General features: G+C 54.3%; 1 protein-coding gene across 3 annotated transcripts in view; it reads left to right on the top strand.

Moving 5' to 3' along the window:
• RNF144A (ring finger protein 144A) overlaps positions 1 to 21886 on the top strand; it is a 107512-nt gene that overhangs the window by 75614 nt on the left and 10012 nt on the right. For all 3 annotated transcript variants that reach the window (XM_004745745.3, XM_045084914.1, XM_004745744.3), the window contains 5 exons: positions 5544 to 5648; positions 5791 to 5851; positions 11011 to 11218; positions 14465 to 14612; positions 20080 to 20169. In XM_004745745.3, coding sequence (XP_004745802.1) covers positions 5544 to 5648; positions 5791 to 5851; positions 11011 to 11218; positions 14465 to 14612; positions 20080 to 20169 — 612 coding nt within the window. The remainder of the gene's footprint in view (positions 1 to 5543; positions 5649 to 5790; positions 5852 to 11010; positions 11219 to 14464; positions 14613 to 20079; positions 20170 to 21886) is intronic.

The following is a 21886-nucleotide window of genomic DNA, read 5'->3' as shown; positions in this document are numbered from 1 at the left end:
TCTGCTTGCCTTCCGCTGGGAGGTCTTTGCAGTGACGGTGAGGTTTGCTTCAAGACTCATCTTCGCTGCTCTGTGACTTCGGTTTTTCACATCAGCTGATTGCAAGCCTTGTCCGCATTTGCTGCTTACAGGTGTGGTGGGGTGGGGGACTGTGCTTGCCTCCTCCCCCCGCCGCCCTGCGGAGGAGGCTGCCTCCCACAACCCACAGAGGAGGCTATGTCCCCCCACAGAGGAGGCTGTGTTTCCCACACCCCAGGGAGGACCATCGGCCCCCAAAGAGGAGGCTGTGTCCCCCTCCCCAGGGAGGGGCTTGTGCCCCCTGCAGAGGAGGGGTTCACACTCTCTCCGGGATCGCCTCTCACCCCTGCCCCAGCCGGCGAGTGCAGCCACTGCCTCAGGAGAAGGGGGTCCAGGATTCCCTGGTCTCTGTGCAGGAGCAGACCAGCTTCAACTCCAGGCTCTTCGCTCCGTGTAGAGCAGTGGTGCCAAGGCCTCTGAGTCCCCAGAAAAGCCCCCAAGTTGTCAGAGCGGGACTGAGTCCTCTTCAGACCATCCTAACCATCGCCTCCAGATCTCCCTCAGCCTCACCCTGTGCCCCGCTCTGGTCCCGCCTCATCAGAGCCTGCCGGTTACTGGCCGCAGCCGGGTTCTCAGAACAGTCCTCCTGCGCTCCGTCAGCGGGGCCGGGGACCCCCTGCAGGACTCCATAGGGGACGCCTCATTTTGATGGTCGATTTTTCCAGTCCCTGCTGGCTCCAGGCCAGGCAGTGGGATGTGTCCAGCTCCCCCGATGAGCTGCCGTCACTGTTACTTCCTGAAGCCAGGGTGGCACACTGCCCTGTCGGGGACAGTTGGCCTGAGCCGCTTACCTGGTCTTCTCGCCCCACTCACGTTTACCTCACCCCTCTGAGGCTGAGTTCTTGAATGCAGACTCTACCGGGGTAAATCCACTCCAGCCACACTGGGAGGAGTCCCCACCACCTCCCACGCGAAGCCCCCCACTGCTGCATGTGGCCCGGGCCCCCTCCTGCCTCTCCGGTACCAGCTGCGGTGTGGGGCACACCTGTGGTCAAGCCAGCCCTCCTGGGGTCGCTGTGCTTCGTGTGGGCCTGACGTGGGAGTAAGCACCCTGTGCTCTGCCTTCCTTGAACGAGCCCCCGTCCAGCCCTGTCCTCACGTAACCCATAGCTGGCTCGTCTCTCTCTTTGCTTTGACTGTGCTGAAGGAAGCCCCCCCAAGAGTTGCCGCCTCCGGTACGGTTCTGGCACACCCTCTCTCAAAAGCAGGTCCTGCCTGCTGAACCGATCTAGAAACCCCAAACAGGTGACAAACTCACACCTGTGGACTTCCGACTTGGTGCTCTTCAAAGAGAGTGTTTCACGCCAGGTCTGGGGCTCCCCATCCTTACTGGGCATCTGTAAGCACAAGCCTGCAGAGGGGTGTGCGTTCCTTGGGTCCTGACCTGTGTGCACGGCCCACCGTGCACTAATATTCGGGGCAGCTATAGCCATGGGGGCTGCCGTGCTGACACCCACGGAAGACACACAGTGCCTGCCTGGGCATGTGACCATGGCCACCTTGGGTTGGCCTCGTGGTTGGAACAGGCTTGGTGGTGGTGGGCAACTTCGCTCCTCCCACAGCACGTGGCATGGGGCCCCGGGAGGTATGGTCCCTTGTGCACAGCTGGGAGCTGGGTAGGCTGGGAGTCAGACCCAGGGCTGTGCTTCCCGGGCCCCTGTTCTTCAGATGGTATCTGCTGGGGACCCACCGCTGGGGTCTCACTGCAATCTCTTGTCCTGCCTGTTCATAAGGAGTGGATCCCCCAGGATTGTAAACTACTCCGGCTCTTTGAAGCACAGTTTCTGCGCGGTTTTCTCCTGCTCTCTGGGTCTGCAGCAGCCCGCAGACCCTCCAGTGAGAAAACAGCGCAGAGGCTTGCTGTAGCTCAGGCAAGGCCGCTGGGTCTCTGTGGCCCACTTCTCCTTGGCAGGAAACTGAAACAAATCTGCAGTGCCGTCTCCTCTTGGAACTGGGTTCCAAGAGTTGGAAGACAAAATGGAAAATGAAATGCCCGGAACATTCTGTGGCTCTTGACGCTCCCCCTCCTCCCTTCGGCCCTTTGTGCAGCAGATGCCCCCTTTCCTGGGATGCCCTTGTCCCTCTGGCCAGTGTGTCCCCTCTGGGAAGCCTTCCTGACCACCCCTTGAGGGGCCCTACTCCCCATTAGGGTGTTGGGAACACGGCACCATCCCGACCTGCAGGAGCGTCTTTCCCCGCAGCGGCGGTGGGGGGGCTTGGGGTCATAGCCTCCGAGCATCAGGGACCTGTACAGATGCATTGCAGGGTGACTGGGACTTCTCCAGCTTAAAGTACATACAACAGGGGTGCCTGGGTGGCTCAGTCAGTTAATGGTCTGACTCGATTTTAGCTCAGGTCTTGATCTCAGGGCGTGAGATCAAGCCCTGCATTGGGCTCCATGCTGGGTGTGGAACCTACTCAAAAAAAAAAAAAAAAAAAAAAAGTACCTACAATTCTATGTCCTACTTAAAAAAAAAAAAAGTCAGAGGGAGCTGGAAGTTCGTACTAAATTACTAAATGATTGCCCATGAAAGAGTGCTTCATTGAGGAAGAAGGCAGAAATTAAGAACAAAAACAAAAAACACCCTCCCCGCTTTGGAGTCAGGCACAAGTGAGCCCCGGCTCCAGCACTTATGGAGTGTGTCTTTGGGTCCATGCGTCACTTCCCCGAGTCTTTGTCTTCTCCTCTGTAAGCTGGGAGCCCTGAGGCCTTGCCAGATTCTCGCCGCAGGGAGGCCGCTGGATCCCCGAGAGCAGGAAACCCATCCATTGGCCTTTGCACTGTGTCTCTATTCTTTTTTTATTATTTTTTTAAGTTTTTATTTATTTATTTGACACAGAGAGAGAGATCACAAGTAAGCAGAGAGGCAGGCAGAGAGAGAGGAGGAAGCAGGCTCCCTGCAGCGCAGAGAGCCCGATGCGGGGCTCGATCTCAGGGCCCTGCGATCATGACCTGAGCCGAAGGCAGCGGCTTCACCCACTGAGCCACCCAGGCGCCCCTGGGTCTCTATTCTGAGAGAAGTTCCTCGGCCCGCTCTTCCGTCCTCCTTTTGGGACCTCTTCTTGCGCTTAGATGGAGAAACAAGGCTTGCAGTCGTGACCTCTTCACATCTGGAAGGAGACTAGGCTGGTGTTCCGGGGAGGGCCAGCCAGACGCTTGGATCCGCATGTCTTCTTACAGAGTAAACACACGGGAGCTCCCAGAACGCAGTCGCTGTGCGCGCCGTGCGGAGGCTCCCAGGGATCCAGCCGGACGTGATGTGCTCACTGTTGGGCTGCAGGCCCATTCTGAGCAGTGATGTTCGGGGGCGTTGAGAGGCCCTCTCGCGGTTTCCCACGGGTGTTAGGTGGTGTGCTTCTCGGGGAGCCCAGAGGGTGCTGTGGTGCACGGCCCTGCAAAGTGCTGGGAGAGTTGAGGGCATTGGACCGTTCTCCAGAGAGAGCTGAGGGCATTGGACCGTTCTGCAGAGATCCCAGATAGGCAAACTGATGAGAAAAAATAAAATCATCATCTTGTGGCTAAGGTTCCTGTAGATTTTTATGCGTCTGACTCTAGGAATCCTACCATGCAGACAGACACACTAGAGGCGCCAACAGTCGCTAAGGTCATGGAAGTTGTGCTGGGTGCTTTTACCTTCTTCCTTAGAATCGCGGAAGCCCAGCAGGTTGGCCATCCCTGTTTTATGGTCGAGGGAGCTGTGGCCTGAACTCATTAGGGAGCCCTTCTGTGGCCTCTGCCTACAGCAGTTCCATGAGTCTGTCTAGCTCCAAAGCCTGTGGTCTTCCTCCCTCCTCACAGTCGCCCAGCCATCCCTGGTACATTCCAGGTCGCTCCCGACTGGAAACACAGCATAGTCACAAGGATCGCAGGCCACCGCTCCATAGCGTGGCTGTCTCCCCGAGGCAGCTGCCGTGGCGCTCACAGCCAGAGTGGGGGTGGGGGCCAGGCCTGCCAGCGGCTCTGTGGGAAAGCCCCCTCCTCTGCTGCCCGGCCTCCTCCTGGTGTGGGTTTTGATGGCGTACGTTTGAGACCACAAACCCAGGCCTCTGGGAGCTCTCCATAACCATCACCCTGGTGAGATGTCAGAGGTCTGGGCATTATGGAAGTTCATGGAGCCTCTGCACTCACGGGCAGCCCGGGCAGGGCTGAGGAGAGCAAGCTGACCTTGGGCTGGGCTCTGGGCAGCTGTCTTGCTGCTGACGCACGAAGCCTTGCATTCTGTGGGAAATGGCTCTTTTTGAGGATTGCCAAAACGGCTGCCTCGTGTCTCCGGTGGAATAAATATTCTGATGTGCCAGAAGGGTGAAACTTACCCATTTAGATTGAATTATTATACATACATACACTGTTCTTTTAAATACAGTTTATTTATTTATTTGAGAGAGAGCATGAGAGAGCACAAGCAGGGGGAGCAGCACAGGGAGAGGGAGAAGCAGGCTCCCTGCCCAGGACCCTGAGATCATGGCCCGAGCCAAAGGCAGACACTTAACTGAGCCACCCAGGTGCTCTGAATCATGATAACGTTTAATTGTGTTACTGTGACAGTGGTGTCGGCATCATGAACCCCAAATACTGGACTGGGCTGTGATTGAAGTTGACGTGGGGAGGCTGTTGAGATGGTTGCCGCTGGTTCCTCTTCCCGTAGTAGCCCCAGTGTTGGTGCTCTTCTGGTTCTCCTGTGAACCTTCCAGCCTCTCTTGCTGCTTGCGGTGGCGAGCCTCTCCGGGGACGCCGCATCCTTCTTCTCACTGTGCTCTTCCGGGGAGCCAGGGCTTCCCAGGCTCATAGACGGGACGCGAGCACATGGGCACCGTGTATGGCTTCCTCCTCTTCTATAGAACTCTGCGGTGTCTCCCCCATATCTGTCTGGCTGCGACTTTCAGCAGTCCTTCAGTGGGTGCAGTGGGAGTCAGTGACTGCTGGGGAAGTGGGATTCGGGGGTGAGGGACGGCATCTACGTACAGGTTATGGTGGGGGGGTGCCGGGGCATTTCCGAGTCGAGCCAGGCCGGGCTTGATGCAGGGCTTTCGGCCCTTGCTGTCGGGCCCCTTCTGTGGGGACTCAGTGTTCACACCCGAAAGGTGAAACCGTCCTCCCCTTCTTGTAAGAATGATCTAAGGAGTGCAGGAAACAGTGGAGTAGGAAGAGCTGGGTACAGAGCCTGAGGTCTGATTCCAACCTTCCTCTCTGCTTCTCTTCCTGCCGTGAGATCCGCCAGCGTGGTGCTGGCCAAGGTTGTGTGTGCGGATCCACCTGCTGCCTTCGTTCTGTGGCCTGGGATGGGGGGGGCACCCTGTAAATATTTGTCCAGTGATCAGAACCTCCAATTTGGCGGTTGCTGTGAGCCGCACAGTGAAGACAGGGAGCCGCGGCCGGGTGGCGCGCTGGGTTAAGCGTCAACGGGTCTTCGCCCCAAAGGAGGTCAAGGTGTTGAAAGACGATTCTCTGTTCTTTTTCTTTTCAGTGCCTGAAACAGTACGTCGAGCTCTTGATCAAGGAAGGACTAGAAACCGCAATCAGCTGCCCCGATGCCGCCTGCCCTAAACAGGGCCGTCTGCGGGAGGACGAGGCACGAGCACCTGAGCAGACAGGGTTTTGCACGTGGGCCGGGTGCCCTGCTGCACGGGGGGCCGTGGGCTCTGCGCAGGCGGCCAGGCTCTGCTCCAGCGCACAGCCACTAAAGGTCTTGTTTGTGTTCTTTCTCTTCTTAGATTGAGTGCATGGTTGCCGCCGAAATTATGCAAAGATACAAAAAGCTGCAGTTTGAAAGAGGTAGGTGCCCGGCGTGGTCGGGGTCATGGTTCCCGGGGCGGAGAGCCGGGGCGGCGGGGGCGGCGTGTTCGGTGGATAGCCTTGCGCCTGGTTTGGCCATATTGGAAGGAAAGTGTCAATGTAAGTTAGATTCCTGAAATGTCTGCGTCATTTTGATTCTCTGCAGAGCTCCCAGGTGGAAAGTCTTTGTTGGGGTTCTGTGCGGTAATGAGAAGGAATCCTACAACACACCTCGTTAGGGAGATTTGGGTGCAGGGGGTGGTTTAAACAGATCTGACCCTCATGGGGCATGATTATTCCTCAGCCAGGTTAGGGCTAAGAGTACCGGGACTAAATTCTTAGACGCTGCAGAATTTAAAAGTTTCAAAGGCGCAGAAGGAAGTTGGGAGGCCACCATAGGTGGCATCTTGACAGAGAGTGTAGTCTGTCCCTTTGCCCTGGGGCCGGCCCCGAGTCCCTTGTAAGTATTCGGATGGCCCTGCCAGCTTGCTCCCTTCTGTAAACATGGCCCCTGCAGAGGCTGACTGACCTGCCCAGACTTCCAGCTCTCATGCGTCGTAGGGTGCAGTGCGGACCAGATCTGTGTCCTGCACACCCACTTGGCAGGAGCCAGGCCTTGCCACAGACCTCAGGGTTTCCCAGGAGCACCGTGTGGCACGTGCAGAGTGGAGATGACATCATTTCCACGGTGGCCTTGCCAAGCATTGAAATGTGTCGGATGTCCAGGACTGGCCTTTGGCTTGGCTCACTGCAGTGTGCCAACGTCATAAAATGATGTTCTAAAGAGTCTGTGCCTTCCGTTTGGCTTCATTCTCATGTGTCCTGGACCTTGGGTGCACCAGAAAAGAAGCAGAGTAACAGACACATTTAGATGATGCTTCTCATGCACGATTTTACTGTGCATCCAACTCTGACCTTTTCAGCTCACACTATAATTGTTCAAGGGTGCTCTCCCCTCTTCCTGCTCTGTACAGAGAGAGCCTCCTCTGCCTCAGATGCGCATTACTGAGAGGCAGTCCTGGGCTGCGTGTTTACAGGAAAACACTCGAGATGGGAAAAAAGCAGAGTAGAGCAGAGGAAAGGACCCAGTGCTTACGAGCTTAGCCAAGTGTGGAGAGCTCTTTCTTTCTTTACGAAATGTTAAAGGTAGTTGCATTGCCTCTTGGGGCTTACTTCTGGGGGGAAAAAGAAAAGGCAGTGGGAGGCCAAGTTAAATATATATTTTTTTAATCAAACAGGATTCTGATGGCATTGAAATTGTTTTCAAGAGCTTGTTTATTTAAATGGTATATATCATTTCGTTTGGGTTTATAGTTTAAATGTAACACCATGCGATATAGAAGTCAGCGTGTGGAGCTATACAATTGATTAATTTGGATTTCTGAAATTTTCAGTCTTGTCTGAAAATATTTTCCAGAGAGAATCTTGACAGAAACTGGTAGTTCTTTGGGTTTTAAGAAAATTAACTTTCTCTGACCTTGAATTTCATGTAAAAATGCAGCTGGGTAAACTTTCCTACCTAATAATTTCAACTTTGTACTTTCAAATACTTTGTGATTTCAAGTGCTTTGGATAAGCCAAGGATTTTTTTTTTTTTTTTAACCTTGCATAAAAAGGAAGCCAAGTTGACTTATGTTAACCAAATCTCTCAAGGCTATTATTACTTGAGAACATTTTGGTAGCGTTACGTGAAAACACACAATGAACTCAGACTTACTGTGGCCCAAGACCTGTCTGAGTGAAATGTTAAAATGTTGGAGCTCATGTGAAGCAATTGCTTCTAGCTAGTACGGCGGTGAACACGTTTCGAGGTACGATCAGACGGGGAGCTTCCGGCCTCCTTTGTCGTTTTGAAATGCATTCAGGGAGGGCGTCCAGGAGGAGGACCCAGCTCCCCGGTCCTCTGACAGCACCTCCTTCCTAATCAGTCTACGTGGTAAGCATTGTCTCTGTTGTGTCTTAGAACGTCTCCTCTCACATTCCGGCCGTGATCTTTCATTAAAGTGGAAGTAGCTGACACAATGTCGCGTTAGCTTCAGGCATCGCAAGCTTGATTTTCATCTCCTCTGCCACTCCTCCAGTTGGGGTCTTTGCCAAGGAGACTGTGGGCTTGTTTTTCTTTCTGACTGCCCACTTTTCCATGTCGGAGACTCCAGAGGCCCATGGGGGCCGCCACTGCAGGGGGCTGGCCCCTTGCACGCCCCACTGTGCTACACCCGTGCTTCTGGCTAAGCCACGGAGTCAGAAGGCAGGTGTTTCTCTCCCCCGTTCCTCGCTCCTGAAGTCCTTGCCATCCAGGGGCAGTATCTGTGACCTCCTAGGTTCTTTATCCTTGGGACAACAGGTCGGATGAATGCTGAAGTCAGGTCTTGTCCTGTGTGGCGTTGGTGCTTTCTGCCAGAGTAAAGCCCAGACAGATGAACCCACTTGCTGAGCTGATCCATCAGTAGGCAGACCTGACCCGGGCCAAGGACTCTCCACCAGACGGATGTGCTGCTGCAGGGGTGTGGCTGGAGCGCGAGCCTGGACAGGCGCTTGGTAGAAGCCGGAACCCTGACTCTCTTGCATGCTTCTCCAGGAGCACCATGTTTAAAAAGAAAAGTGCCTTTTTAAAAAAGTCTTGGGCTTTTTTTATAAGCAGAGCTACTGGGGACCTGCTTCCTTTATCTAGGGTTAATGTGTCTCTGGGAGATGGGAGCTGAGAGTATTTTCTTCTGCTATGCAAGAAAGTAGGCCACTGGCCTTGCTTGAAAGCCTGTGCTGTACACAGACATGTGTGTGTAAAACATTAGATATGGTGTATCAGAGAGATCGTATATACGTGAGGTACGCCCCATGTATATTAATATATATGTGATCCATAGCCTTAGATGTCAGTACTGACATGCTTCCCCCAAAGAAGAGCTCTCTTTTCCCAGTGTGGATTTTCTTCCTGACCGATTCCTGTCTTGTACACCGGCTGGCGGAACTCGGCCCGGTGATGGGAGTGTGGGTGCCAGCCCACGAGAAGAGCCCCGCGGCTGTATTCGGGGGTGTGAGGGGTCCTGGCGGCACGGGAAGGGTGTTTGCCTGCGGCAGGAGGGGACAGACTCTCAGCCCTTTCCTTCTCTGATAGGGAATCTCCTCCCCCAGGAACAGGCAGTTCCTGTCACAGCTCCGTGAGGACAAAAGTCCCGCAACTGAAGCCATTACCATGGAAACCTTCACTAGGTCTCCTTGGCCTCTGCTCCGCTGGGTAATTGGGTCTCTGACGATGAGGCCGCCGCGCAGCTGCGTTTGCGTGTGAGGAGAGTAACTGGGAGGTTGGGCACGGCCGCGAGGTGTGTGAGGGCCCCCAGCCGGCCCTGACGCCTCCGGACCCCTCACAGCAGAGGCGGGGAGAGAACCCGCAGGGTGTGGGAGGGCAGCAGGCTCACTGACGCCCCCAGCCGGACCAGCGCGAACCACAGGGTCCCAGTGGGAAGAGCAGAGCAGGCGCAGGCGCTCTCCCCACGTGCCCTGGGGAGGTTCGTGTGCTACGTGACCTGCTTGGCCCTTCTGCAGGTGCTCTGCTCATAGGGGACCCCAGAATCTAGCTAAAAAGTAGCACATTTTCCTGGATTCCAGAGTCCCTTCATATTAGCAGGTTCTACTATATCCTCCCTAGACTTACCAACTGGATAGTTTCCTGCCATTGATTAATTCTCCCTTCCAAATAACAGGTCAGGGGAAGAGTTAGGTTAGAGCGGGAGTGGGCCAGCCATGACCAGAGGCCCAGAGTGGCCCGGCCCACAGCCTGGCGTTGTAAATAAAGTTTTATTGGAACAGCCATTTGCGGATCAGCATGGCTGCTTTTGGCTACAGTAGCAGAGCGGAGTCATTGGAGACAGACCACACGACTCTCGAAGACTAAAATATACTCACTGTCTGCTCCTTTGCAGAGAATGTTTGCTCATTCCTGGAATAGAAGACCGTTTTCAGGGTTGTACCTGACACAGCTTATTCCTAGAGGCCTGAATCCGGCTTCTCGTTTAATTGGGGAACATGGCACACCTACGCGTGTCCTGTGGCAGCCCGTGTAGGTGAAGTCTGGGCGCACTTCCAGCCCCGTCCCGCCCCCAGGCGGCTGTAGGTCCCAGTGTGCGCACGTCCTGTCCGCGATGCAGGTGAACTTAACCCACCCCTGGCTGTCGGTCAGTCACACTGCCAGGAAGCTCCCAAGTCCTTTCATTGCCTTCCAAGTTTCCCTGGCAGAACCCAGTGGTCTCCGGTTACTTCCCCAGAGCTGTGGCTGGAAAGCTTAGAAACCAGTGGCCTACTTGAAGGCCTTTGAAAATAGCCCTCCGGCCTGTGGTAGGTTTTTGGCGGAGCCTCAGCGTTCTGTGTGGTTTCCTGTCAGGTCTTCCCTGCCACTGCCCCTCCCCGAGGACTCGGCGTTACCCCGACAGGCTGTGAATGAAGCAATCACCCAGGTTCGCGAGGAAGGGTAGCTCGGGCCCGAGCGGGAGTGGAAACAGGAGGGTCTCCTGCTTTTCAGAATAAAATCTGTCACTGTAATGGGGCTTCTTAACATCTTGGTCTCCAGTGGGAGAGGCAACCTGGCCATTCACACAGTAGTTCATGGCTTAGATTTAAATTTGGGAGAAGGGACAGCCTTAGGCAAATGAGCCCTTTGATGAGAAGAATTTGGCCATGTTCCTTCCCCCCTGTCTTTCTGTGCTCCTTACCAAATGTTGCCCAAGGACCCCTGCACACCTTGCCCTGGGCCAGGTTGTGAGGCCACAAAACCAAAGACACAGGCCTGACTTCAGGAAGCTGCACCCTGGGGAGGTGGACCAGGAAGTGGACCGTGGCCTGTGGGCACTCAGAGAGAACCCAGACCAACCATTGGTGTGTGTGTGGTGGTGGGGGGGGTGCTACCCAGCAGCCACAGGCAGCAGCATTACTAAAGTCCTCTGGGTGTGTTTTGGGAGGGATTGGAAGTGGGAAGCATCTGGAGGGGTGGACTAAGAGCCAGACAGGCACCGGGTCATGAGGGACATGGAAAGACTGCAGGGTCTGGACATTCCCTCCCTATTAAAAATGTGAAGCCACATGCTACTGTGTTCCCTCAGTCTGAACACCCCCGAGAGCCTCCGTGTGCAGATGTTGACTTGCCCATTTTTGTCTCCCTGTGCCAGAAGTGCTCCTGGACCCCTGTCGGACTTGGTGCCCGGCGTCCACCTGCCAAGCTGTGTGCCAACTCCAGGACATGGGCCTGCAGAGCCCACAGCTGGTGCAGTGCAAAGCCTGTGCCATGGAATTCTGCTCTGCCTGCAAAGCCAGCTGGCACCCTGGCCAAGGCTGCCCGGAGACCATGCCGATCACCTTCCTTCCCGGAGAGACCAGGTACCCTCTGCCCAGTTACAGTGGGAGGCCTGGGCAGAGGGCTGGGGAGAAGGAAGGGAAGGAAGCCACGTGTCCTTGAATGGGGCTTCAGAAGATGTGACTGCTTCTGGATCAGTCTCTTCCTCTTGAGCCTCGTTTAATAAACCTGGGTGGGTGGGCGAGTGGGTTGATTATTTCTGAGAACTGACTATGTGTCAGGTACCATGCGAAGCAGTGGCACAGTAAGCCAGCACTGTCTGCCCAGGAAGCAGACACACACAGCCTGTCTGGAAGGACAAACGTAGAGACAGTTTCTTACCATGAGGAGTTTGAAGTCCTATGGTACCTAAAGTTGTCCAAGACCCCCCCGTGTGTACGGTGATCTGAGACAGGGGGCACAGTGACAAGGGTAGGTGGTCAGCGGTTGCGGATACCAAAGGGATTGCCAAAAATAGGTTTCCAGGTGTCTGGGAGCGAGGGGCTGCACTTCCCTAGCAGAGCGGGCCGACGGGAAGATGGGCGAGGGCAGGGAAACAGACTGCATCTCCCCACTCTTGTCCCCTGGTCAGACCCTGAGGCCGAAGCCCAGAGAGACAGGGCAGCATCAGTGTATGTACCCTGAAATTAAGTCGGATGAGTCATAAGCAGTTGGTAATATTCAGCAATTGATGTCCTGTGAAGTCTGTAGCACAGATGGTTCCCCAAGATGGTGTTGGCCCTGTGCCTGTTGAGGCTGTGTTCTTGATCGAGGGGCTCCCACTGGCCACCCAAAGGTGTGGTCACCAGCTGCTCCCTTTTTCCTCTCCCCCCCTGCTGCTGCTGCCCCACTGCCCACAGCTGCACCTGCACGGAGAACCTCTCGGCCCATCGTTCCTCTCCCGGGTCAGCACGTTTGTACCTGTGCCTGCGTGCCCCCCAACCCCCTCTTTCCCTGGAGACCCCTCACCGCGGGCGAAGATGGGCTCACATCCCTGCTTCATCAAGCTACCCCATTCCCAGGGCAGGGCTGCTGACCGCACCTGTGTGCCCCCACCAGATACTGTATTGATCGGAACGCCAGGCACCTTCTGCTGGAGCTCACCTGCGTGTGTAGCTGATTCCCCCACTAAGCTGAGCCCCCCACCTCACGGCCTGGGCTTGCGGGGACTTTGTCACCCCAGATCTGGGCATCCAGCCGGCACTCGGATACTAGAATGAACCGCTTCCTCCTTTTCCATGATGTAGGGTTGCGTTACGTTCTTTTTTCCCTCAGCGCATGTTCCCGTCCAGCACCTGACCAGCGCCGATGACTGCGGTGTGTCTGCCCTGGGCCGATGGCGGGAAGCGGTCGAAGATGCCCTAATCTACTTTCATAAATTTGAGTTTATAATAGTAACGGTTGTTAATAATAATTTGAAATGTAATTCAGGTGCCTGGAGGTGTTTGGAAACCATCATCCATACCACGTGAATTTCTAGGCACCCGCGCCACACCAGAACTTACGCATTTCAACTGTTCCCATTTAGAAGTTTCCCTGAGACATGGTCTTCATTCTCCGCTGATAACGTTGTCCCCGTTCCTGCAATTTCCCTCCAAATGAGCTTATGACTCACATGAGGAAATTAGTTCCATTACGTTAGGGTCACAACTGGCTTTCAGACCGAAGCAGTGTTATCTAACCCGATAGGCAGCCTCGGTCTCTGGGTTTGGTGCCCATGACTGTTGGGCACGTTGCAGCAATCCAGAGTGCACAGCTCGTGTTTGCGCAGAGCTGACTGTGTTCCCTGGGCCCACTAGAGGCCCTTGAGTGTGACTGCCCTGGCTCAGTTCGAGCCCGTCCTGTGCAGCCTGGTAGCTGTGTGTTTCATATTGGACAAGAATCAGAGCAGGAGAGACTGTTACCTTTCAGGGGGACTAGAATAAGAGCTGTTGCTTACTGAGTGCCCACTGCCTGCCCGCCGAGCTCTGGGTGTGTGTACCACGTGCACAGAAACCCTATACGGCCCCACTGCACCCCGAGGTGGAGGCCGATAGCCTCGCCTAGAGCAGGGGACACACTCACGCTGCTGATACCCGAGCCACATGGTCAGGAACTGTCTCTAGACCCCGTGCTCCTCACTGTGAGGACACGCTGCCGCCTTTGGGGATGTCCCCACTGGTCACCAGCTGCTAGTGACCAGCACACAACCACATTCAGTGGGATCCCACACCTCACTGAGGAGGAACCCCTCCTAATTATCCGATAGCTTATACTATAGGCAAACGATTTGAATCGTTATGTTTACTCTGATGCTTGTGGAAGGTCCTTCCTCCAGAATGTACTCCAAATGCCAGAATCTGCTCCCTGTCCGTGAGCATATGCTCCAGAAGGCATTATGTTCTAGAAGGCTGCTCATTCCAGTGGGAGATCATTTTTCTCCTGCAGATGTTGGACTGATGCAGTGAGTTCAAATAATACAACAAATGCGTTCCCACAGTCGGTGATAACTGCTTGTAGCAGCTGACCACTTTTTCTTCCAGATGTTTCCATGCACTTTTTTTAGCTTTCTCTTTAAATTTAATGGCATGGGATGAACATTCTTCTGGGGTCACACCAAAATGTCTCTGTCCTCTCTTTACTAGCAACATAGAATGATTGATGCCGTTTATGGCCAAGTTCACCCGTGCTCGATGCGACAGTGTGTTCCTGTCCCATGTGTTGTTCCAGCGTGCCCACACTGAGGGGCCCGAGGCCCGGTGCGGCTGTTACAGCCAGTCTGTGTCACGCCAGCCGTGAGACCCCGGGCTTATAGCCCGTCACGCCAACCACTGCAGACCTCACCAGACTTCTCAGGAAAGTGACTCTGTAAAGACAGGCCCAGTAGATCTAACTCATCGATGAGCACGGATTTTTAACATTTATTAATTTTTTCCTGATAATAGCAAAGTACGTAAAAATTCTCATCGATCCTTTGGAAATTAGACAAATACATGAATAAAGACATAAAATTTGACCATCATCCCATAACGCAGACACCTTCTTTATAAACCTCTGCCATAATTTCTTTTGTCTGCACACATCTAAACCTAAGTACATACTGATAATTGCTTTTAAATCCAACTGGCTGATCCACATGTTTTTTCGGTAAATGTTTTACGGAGTCTTAGTTTCATTTTATAACATTTAATTAGAAGTCACCTGGGCCCCCTCTAGTCACACTAATGGTTGCAGCCTCGCTGATCCTGACAGCACCCCCCACCCCACCCAGCCCTGCTGAGCCTCCCACTGATGGTCTTTCCCCCCTGCAGCTCTGCTTTCAAACTGGAGGAGGACGACGCACCCATCAAACGCTGCCCCAAGTGCAAGGTCTACATCGAGCGGGACGAGGGGTGCGCCCAGATGATGTGTAAGAACTGCAAACACGCCTTCTGCTGGTACTGCCTCGAGTCTCTGGACGTGAGTACAGCTTCGAGCTCGGCTTTGAGCTTCGGCCCGGGAGGGGGGAACACACCAGCCATTTCCTAAAGAGCTTCGGGAGTGCGTCTGGAACAGAAGTAAGGCCGTCGGGTGTTTCTCTGTGCTTATGGAAATATGGATTCATCAGTGCCGTGGTAGGAGGAGTTCCGTGAAACAGAAGATCAGCTTGGGTTTGGCATTCAGCCCAGGTGGATGGGGTCTTCGGGCCGCAGGTTTGGTCTGTGGGGACGGTCTTGGCTCCGCCTGCTGACACAGAACGCCAGAGACTGGGAGCTGAAACAGGACATTTATTGCTCATGCTCCAACGCTGGGTAGCCCAAGATTAGGATCCGAGCAGATTCGGTTCTTGGCATCTGACCCAGTGCCCAGAGAGACAAGAGAAGCTTTCTCTTGGTTTACAGATGGCCACTTTCATGTGGCAGAGAGAGAGATGGGTGTCTCGCTCTCATTGTACAAGGGCACTAATCCCGTCATGGGGTGTCTGCCCACCTCATTACCTCATTTGAGCCTAATCACCTCCCAAAGATCCCACTTTAGATAGCATCCCAGGGTACGGGACGGCAGGGGGCGGGGCTTGGCTTCAACCTAGGAGTCTGGGGGGGTGCAAATGTGTAGCGCACCGCAGGGAGCACAGCAGGGGCTGTCAGTGCGCTGGGAAGGGTAACAGAGGCACGGGACAGGGAACTGGGGTGGTGGGGACACAGCTACTCTGCTGACCTGTCACCTTCACGACAGAAAAACTCACACTCTGAGCCATCTGGCAGAGGGGAAGTTCCCGGCCTCATATGGCCACCTCCTGGCAACTGTGCCCTGTGCTGAGTGCTTCTGTACCCCAGGATCTCTGCACTTCCTGCTGGGAGTGCCTGGCTCTCCCCTCTTGAAGCATCTGGTTTGTTTTTGTTTGTTTGTTTGTTTGGTTGGTTGGTTGGTTGGTTTTTTGTTTGTTTGTTTGTTTTTCTGGAGTTTCAAGGCCAGATGCAGAGAACACTTCTTTTCAGTTCCATAGTCTCCTTCCTCAGCCCGCTGAGGGAAATGGGCATTTTGCCAAAGTGATGACATTCGGACTTTAGTTTTACAAGAGTTTATTTGTACCTAGGTTTTTGTTTTTGTTTTAAGATTTACTTATTTAGTGTAAAAAGAGAGAGTGCATGCTGTGGGGAGGGGCAGAGGGAGAGGGAGAAAGAATCTTAAGCAGGCTCCATGCTCCCTGTGAACCCGGCACCAGGCTCCGTCTCAGGACCCTGAGATCATGACCTGAGGCAAAACCTAGAGTCAGACGCTTAACCGACTGCACCACCCAAGTGCCCCTGTACCTAGGTTTTTTAAACCACAGTTAAGTAGCAGAGATAGTCATCTGTTAAATGACTGTGCTTAGTGACTGTCAAAGCACATCAAGTCATGTGTCCTATGTATTTATATATGTCTGTCCTGTACAGCAGGACAACTCTGTCCAGTTCTTCCAAAAATAGTATTAAGCCATTAAGACCTAACTGAAATAAAGGAGGGTTGCCGCAGATCCCTGCTTTACCTTTTTAGGAATTGTCCACAGCCTACCCCTGCTTCCCTCCCTCTGTGCCATCAAAGCACTTTTCAGGAGAAGTGTCCCTCCTAGGGCCCACATCAGAGCAGTCCGCTTAGCTCCTGAGGGCCAAGAAGGGGCCAGCGTCTCAGGGCTGCCAAGGTGAAGGAAGAAGGGTTCCTAATAGTGGGTCAAGTGGAGTAACTTTGAAACTTGGCCTGTTGTCTTCAGGATGGGCCTACAGATTATCAGGAAGAAAGTCAATGCCTGTTTGAGATGGAGTCTCCAAGCAGGTCTGTAACCTGAAGGCCACCTTTAAAGGTGTCAGCTAGATTGCTTCTTTGGGGTTGGTTTGTTTTGAGAAGTCTGTTTTTCCTTTATTAACTATAAATTACTAAAGCGACAGTAGAACCATTTGTTGAACCATTCAACAAATCTTGGGAAGATAATACCCTTTTGCTATCCTGGAGGCTTCATTATCTTATCCAAGGTCAAGTTTAAGAAATCAGTTTGGCAAGATTAATCTTCTTTATCTTAGATCCAAGCAAGTGTGTTCTGTGACCTTGTGTGGTGGGAAGAGACATCTAGGAGCCTGTCTCAAGCACTCTGAAGTCCTTAGGGCCTTAAAGTTTTCAGATCTGTGTACTACATATGTATACAGTATATATATGAGATAATATATGTGTGTATATATGGTCTTTCTCTACATTATATATATAGTTTTGTATCATACCATGTTCCAATTTTATGGGGAAAACTGATTTTTAAGTTAGGATGTATCATCTAGTGTCTGGTCTGTGATTTGCCACTCCTTATGACTTTTCCTAAAGGGGAGTGGAAGGAAATGTCCATTTTACTCTGTGTTGCCCAGTCTCCTTGAAAAGACTTTGGGGAAAGTATTGGAAACAGGCTGACAGAGCAGGAGGTATAGTTTCGGGCGTGATCACTGCCCTGCGTTGATGAAGCTACAGGAACGGGAGTGGTCTTCACGGAACACAAGGCTGTCGACCCTGCTCTGGTCCCTGGAGAAGCACCCTGTCTGTCTGTCTGTCTGAGTTCTGAAGCCCTGCCATCCCTACTCTGCCTGAACTAAGGACTCAGGCACCGCCTTGCCCTTTTCCACCGTGAAAGTCATCCATCCTCAAGGCCAAGTGCTTCCTGTTTGTAAACAAAGAGCTGCTGAGAAATGACCCTGTGGCCTTAGAACGCAGATTCTCAGAGAAAGGGAGTCTTCTGTGGAGCGGTTCACCCAGGGCCATCACCGTGATTTAAGACAAGTGCGAACGCCTGGCTGGAGGCAGGCAGGGCTTCTAACACAGGAACGCCTGTCACTTGTCTTTTGCTTGTGCCTGTCCACTCGACTTGGGGGGGGGGGTCTAGATCCTGTGCAGCTGCTTCCTCCCAGCATGTGCCTCATTCCCAGGTCTGTGCCTGTCCAGGGTCCTCAATGGCCCGCCCGTAGCGCTCCCCCGCATCCCCTCTGGGATGCCCTCCCAGCAAGGGACACTCGCACTTTCTTTCTTTCTTCTGTCTTTTCGGGGAGTACCTAGATCATCTTTGTGGGGGTAATTGTTCAGTGCCCACCCTGTGCGATTGGCTCTGCGCACCCATCGTATTTGATGCGTGCGTTCTTTCTGTGAGAGTGGGAGGTATTTCCTTTCCCATGGGGAACCCAGGAAGATTTAACAGCCTTTCCCAAAGGCACCAGAGGAGTGAGGAATGAACCCGCATCCACTCTTTCATCTTTCAGTCTCCGAAAAATACCACAGTTTGGGGTTAGACTAGCGCCGGCCAGAGTTTGACTCAAAAGGCCCGAGGGGATTTATTTTTATCTTTGAAGATCTCTGTGATGGCAGCTTTCTGCTGCATTGCATTGTTTCTGTTTCCAGCCAGGGGCTTCATGAGACCTCCCTGAACAGTAGTCAGGACAAACTGTCTCCGTACAGAAATACACTTGGATTCCTGGCAGGTCCCGGGGGCTGTTCTGCCCAAGGCCTTTGCCAATATACTTCAAGTCACGAGGAAATCATTTATATTTTGTAAAAAGCATCGTAGAGTGGAGGGTACCGTGTGAATGCGCTTCTGTTCAGCCCGGGACTCGGAGCAGCAGCGCCCCGATCAGGAGGAGCTGGGGTCGCCCGGACACATTTCCAGTTTGTTTCAGAAAACGAATTCAGAAGCTCTCTGTTCGCCTACGGTGCGAAACTTTGTGATAGGCAGTCTGGGAGCGCAAGACCCAGGCACGGAGAATGAGCTAATCTCAGCGTACGATGATGTCAGCAGAAGGGAAAGCGGAACCGAGAATTCGAGGGGCGCCTGGGTGGCTCAGCTGGGCTCGGTTAAGCGACTGACTCTTGGCTTCCACTCAAGGCCGTGATCTCAGGATAGAGCTCAACTGTTGGGCTCTGCGCTTAGCGGGGCGTCTCTTGGAGAGCCTCCCTCTCTGTCTGCCCCTCCCCCTGACATACATGCTCTCTAGATAGACAGATAAATAAATAAGTAAATAAAATCTTAATTAGAAATTTAAGGAAGCAAGGTCCACAGTGGACAGATGTCAAAAATTGTTGCAGAGACACTGAAGCTCGGGCTGGAAGAGGCTTCCTCTTCATTTACGCCCGGGCTTCCTCCCACCGTGCAAGAGACTCAGGGAAGGGCTGGGAGGCAGGTGGTGGCAGGCTGGGCCTTCCAGCCTCCCACAAGGCTTCCCACTGCGACCCCAGAGAGACCAGTGCTCTGTGATGCACACGGTGCAGCCTGGCACCAGGAGGAGGAGGCCCTGGACGGTCCACAGACTCCAGGCCGGCGCCGTTCTCCAGAGGGGAGCCAGGTTCGCTGAACGCGGTCCCCCAGTCTGGTTCAAGCCAGGCTGATTTTAAGGGCCAGACTCTAGGCTGAATGCGCGGCAGCCCAGGACTTTGGGAAGAGTGACTTCCCCGCCCTCAGTAACATGGGTCCTGGTCGCTTATTTATTCCTTTTTCAGGATGAGGCTGTCTGTTTACACCGTTGGCTGAGTGAGTAAACAGCCGTCAGCCCCTCTGGGTACTGTTTATGGAGCTGTGTCTTTGTCTGTTAAACGGGAGAGAAAATGGTACTTCCTGTTCAGAGGGCGGGGAGCGGAGGGTTTGGGTAGAGAACCCCGTTCCCGCTGGCTCAGCGGGGGCGTGCTCAGGGCTGGGGTGCCACGCACAGAGGCAGGCACGTAGTTCACGCTTGTCCTCAGCTGGGGGCCCAACTCGTAGAGCCTGGGGGCGACCGGAGGTTGGATGGGAGGAGAGAGCTCGGGGGCGTGGGGAGCAGCAGGAACAGGATGTCTCGGTGAGTCAGAACTCACTTCAGACCATCGGAGGGCCCGTAGGCGGCAGGTGGTTGCCGACCCAGTCGTGCTGAGTAATGAGTCCGCTTTCGTGGTCTGAGCAGAAAGGAAAGGCACTTCACCGGTGACAAGCCCCTCGGTAATGGAGGGGGACGAGCCAGAGATCAAGGGAATCCTCTAATCCAGGGGTGATCCTGCGGGCAGGCGGCAGGAAGATGTGAAGCCGACTTGCTCCCGTGGAATCAAACGCAGCCAGGGCCCCCGAGCCGCTCCTGAGCTAGCAGGAGCCTGTGACCTACTTGTTCATAAGCCAGGCTTCCCAGAGATTATCTGTCTGCAAAAGCAGGAGGCGGAAATCTGGGGCAGGGCTCCCTCTAGTGCCCACAGCCGCCTCGCTCTGGGGATGCTCCCGGGACCGGGACCCTGAGGACTGAGATCCCACTGGCCGCCCAGCACCGTGGGTGTCCTTCCTCAGCCACCCACTCCCTCTCAGACCCTGACTCGCTTTGGAACTAAAGAAAGAAACTCGGCCCTGGCAGGACTCGCTCACTGTTCGGAGAGGAACCTGCCATCAGCCCTGCTCTCTCTCTCTCTCTCTCTCTTGTCTTCACAGGATGATTTCCTCCTGATCCATTACGATAAAGGACCGTGCCGGAATAAGCTGGGCCATTCCAGGGCGTCAGTCATCTGGCATCGGACACAGGTAGGAGGTGACTCACCTGGAACTTTGATCTCCGGGAGAGAGACCCAGTGCGCCAGGGGCTTGGAGACACGCTATATGGAAAAGCAGAGCTGGTCGGCCTGGGTCGCACCTCACTTTCTTGGTCTAAGATCATGCTTACCATAGCCCTAAGGGTACCGAAGGGTTAGGTGTGCAGGGTACCCCCAGGGTAGCCCTGGCCCGAAGTGGCAGTAAGTATGCATTGTGTTTAGCACGTGAGAGCTCCTTAAGGACAGACTAGCTTCCCCGCACCTGACCCACGGCTTTGATGGTGAGCCTCTGGTGGCTTAATCCTTGCGTGGCCCTTGATTCGGATCTTTCTCTAGTGGCCTTGGGGTAAGCAAGGTAGTCCCAGGAAAGGGGGACAGAGAGAATGGAAAAAGCCCCTCCCCGGGAGAGTCTAGGCAGCCGGCGGGGTTTCCGCAGGGCCTGTGCCTTCGTGTTCCTTCACACTTGGAACTCGCATCGATTTCCTCCCGCACGCCAACCCTCTTCTAGGGCTGGCAATACTCCAGGGGATAAGACCGGTGTGTCCCTGTCTTGCGGGACCCACGTTCCGTGCAGGGACAGGAATAACAGGTGCCAGGAGTCAGCGGGAGAGGAGATGGGTTAGGAGGGCCTGGCCGGGAAGGGCCGTAGGAGGTGGTGCCCACGGCGGAGTGCTGAGTGACGCTAGCCCTAAGAGTAAAATTCCCAGCGGCTCTCCTGGCAAAAACGGCTGTACTGGGCAATAGCATAGGAATGCCACTTGGGACGAGCGAGCTACAGCCAAACCCTAGGCAGGTCTGGAGAGCAGAGGAGAGCGAGTCCCTTTGATAGAAGAAAGGCGGCCGCAGGGAAGGCTGCCACGGACATCAGAAGTCCTTTGGAACAAGCTGCGAGCCCCAGATGTCGTGGCTTCTCCCTGGCGGAGCTGTGAGCATCTCTCCGTGGTTGGGCTGCTCCTGGGGGACGTGGGGAGGAGGAAACCGTCCTTCCTCCTGCTGAGGAAGCAAAGGAGTCGCTAAAGTACTATCCCCACGTGGGTCCCTGTTGGGTCTGACCCTGAGGACAGCTGAGGTCTACCTGCTGACCCCCTGATGCCATTGTAAATGAGGTTTCCTTGGGGTAGTTTTCCCAGTGACGAGGAGGAGCTGGCTGTGGGAGTGGGGGATGGGGCAGAGGGGGGAGTCAGACAGAGAAGGGACAGTCAGGCAGGCAGGGGGGGAGACAGGCAGGGGGGGCAGATGCGGGGAGACAGGCAGAGGGAACAGGGAGGGTTGGGGGTAGAGCCATGGGGTGATGGTCTGAGGGGACAGAGCAGGGGTGAAGCAGAGCAGTCAGAGATGGGATGAGAGGCCAGCCCGCATCTGCCCTCGGGCTCACCGCCCCTGTGTGGCTGCTTGAGGCGGGTGGGGCTGCCCAGGGAGGGGTTGGAAGAGCAGGTCTCGGGGCAGAGGCCCCAGAAGTGCCTGAATCACCGTCTCTACGGCCCACGTGGTGGAGTTGCTGAGGCGCCCGGCAGGGCTGTTGGGTTCTCCTCCGGCAACTGCCCCACAGTGACTCCCCATTTCTAGGGGTGGTGATCGGTCACTCTGTGTCATTTGTTGACGTTACAAAGTCCCTGTGCCTTTGCTTTCCCAATTTTAGATGCAAAGTTAGACAACATTGTTTTAGGAGATTTTTTTGGAGAATTTTAGCGTGAGTTCTCCTGATCCTT

Source organism: Mustela putorius, unplaced genomic scaffold (assembly GCF_011764305.1).
Source record: "Mustela putorius furo isolate JIRA1106 unplaced genomic scaffold, ASM1176430v1.1 tig00000813_pilon_pilon_pilon, whole genome shotgun sequence".
NCBI lineage: Eukaryota > Metazoa > Chordata > Mammalia > Carnivora > Mustelidae > Mustela > Mustela putorius.
Note: the sequence above shows the minus strand (reverse complement) of the source record. Positions and strands in the feature narration are given on the sequence as shown.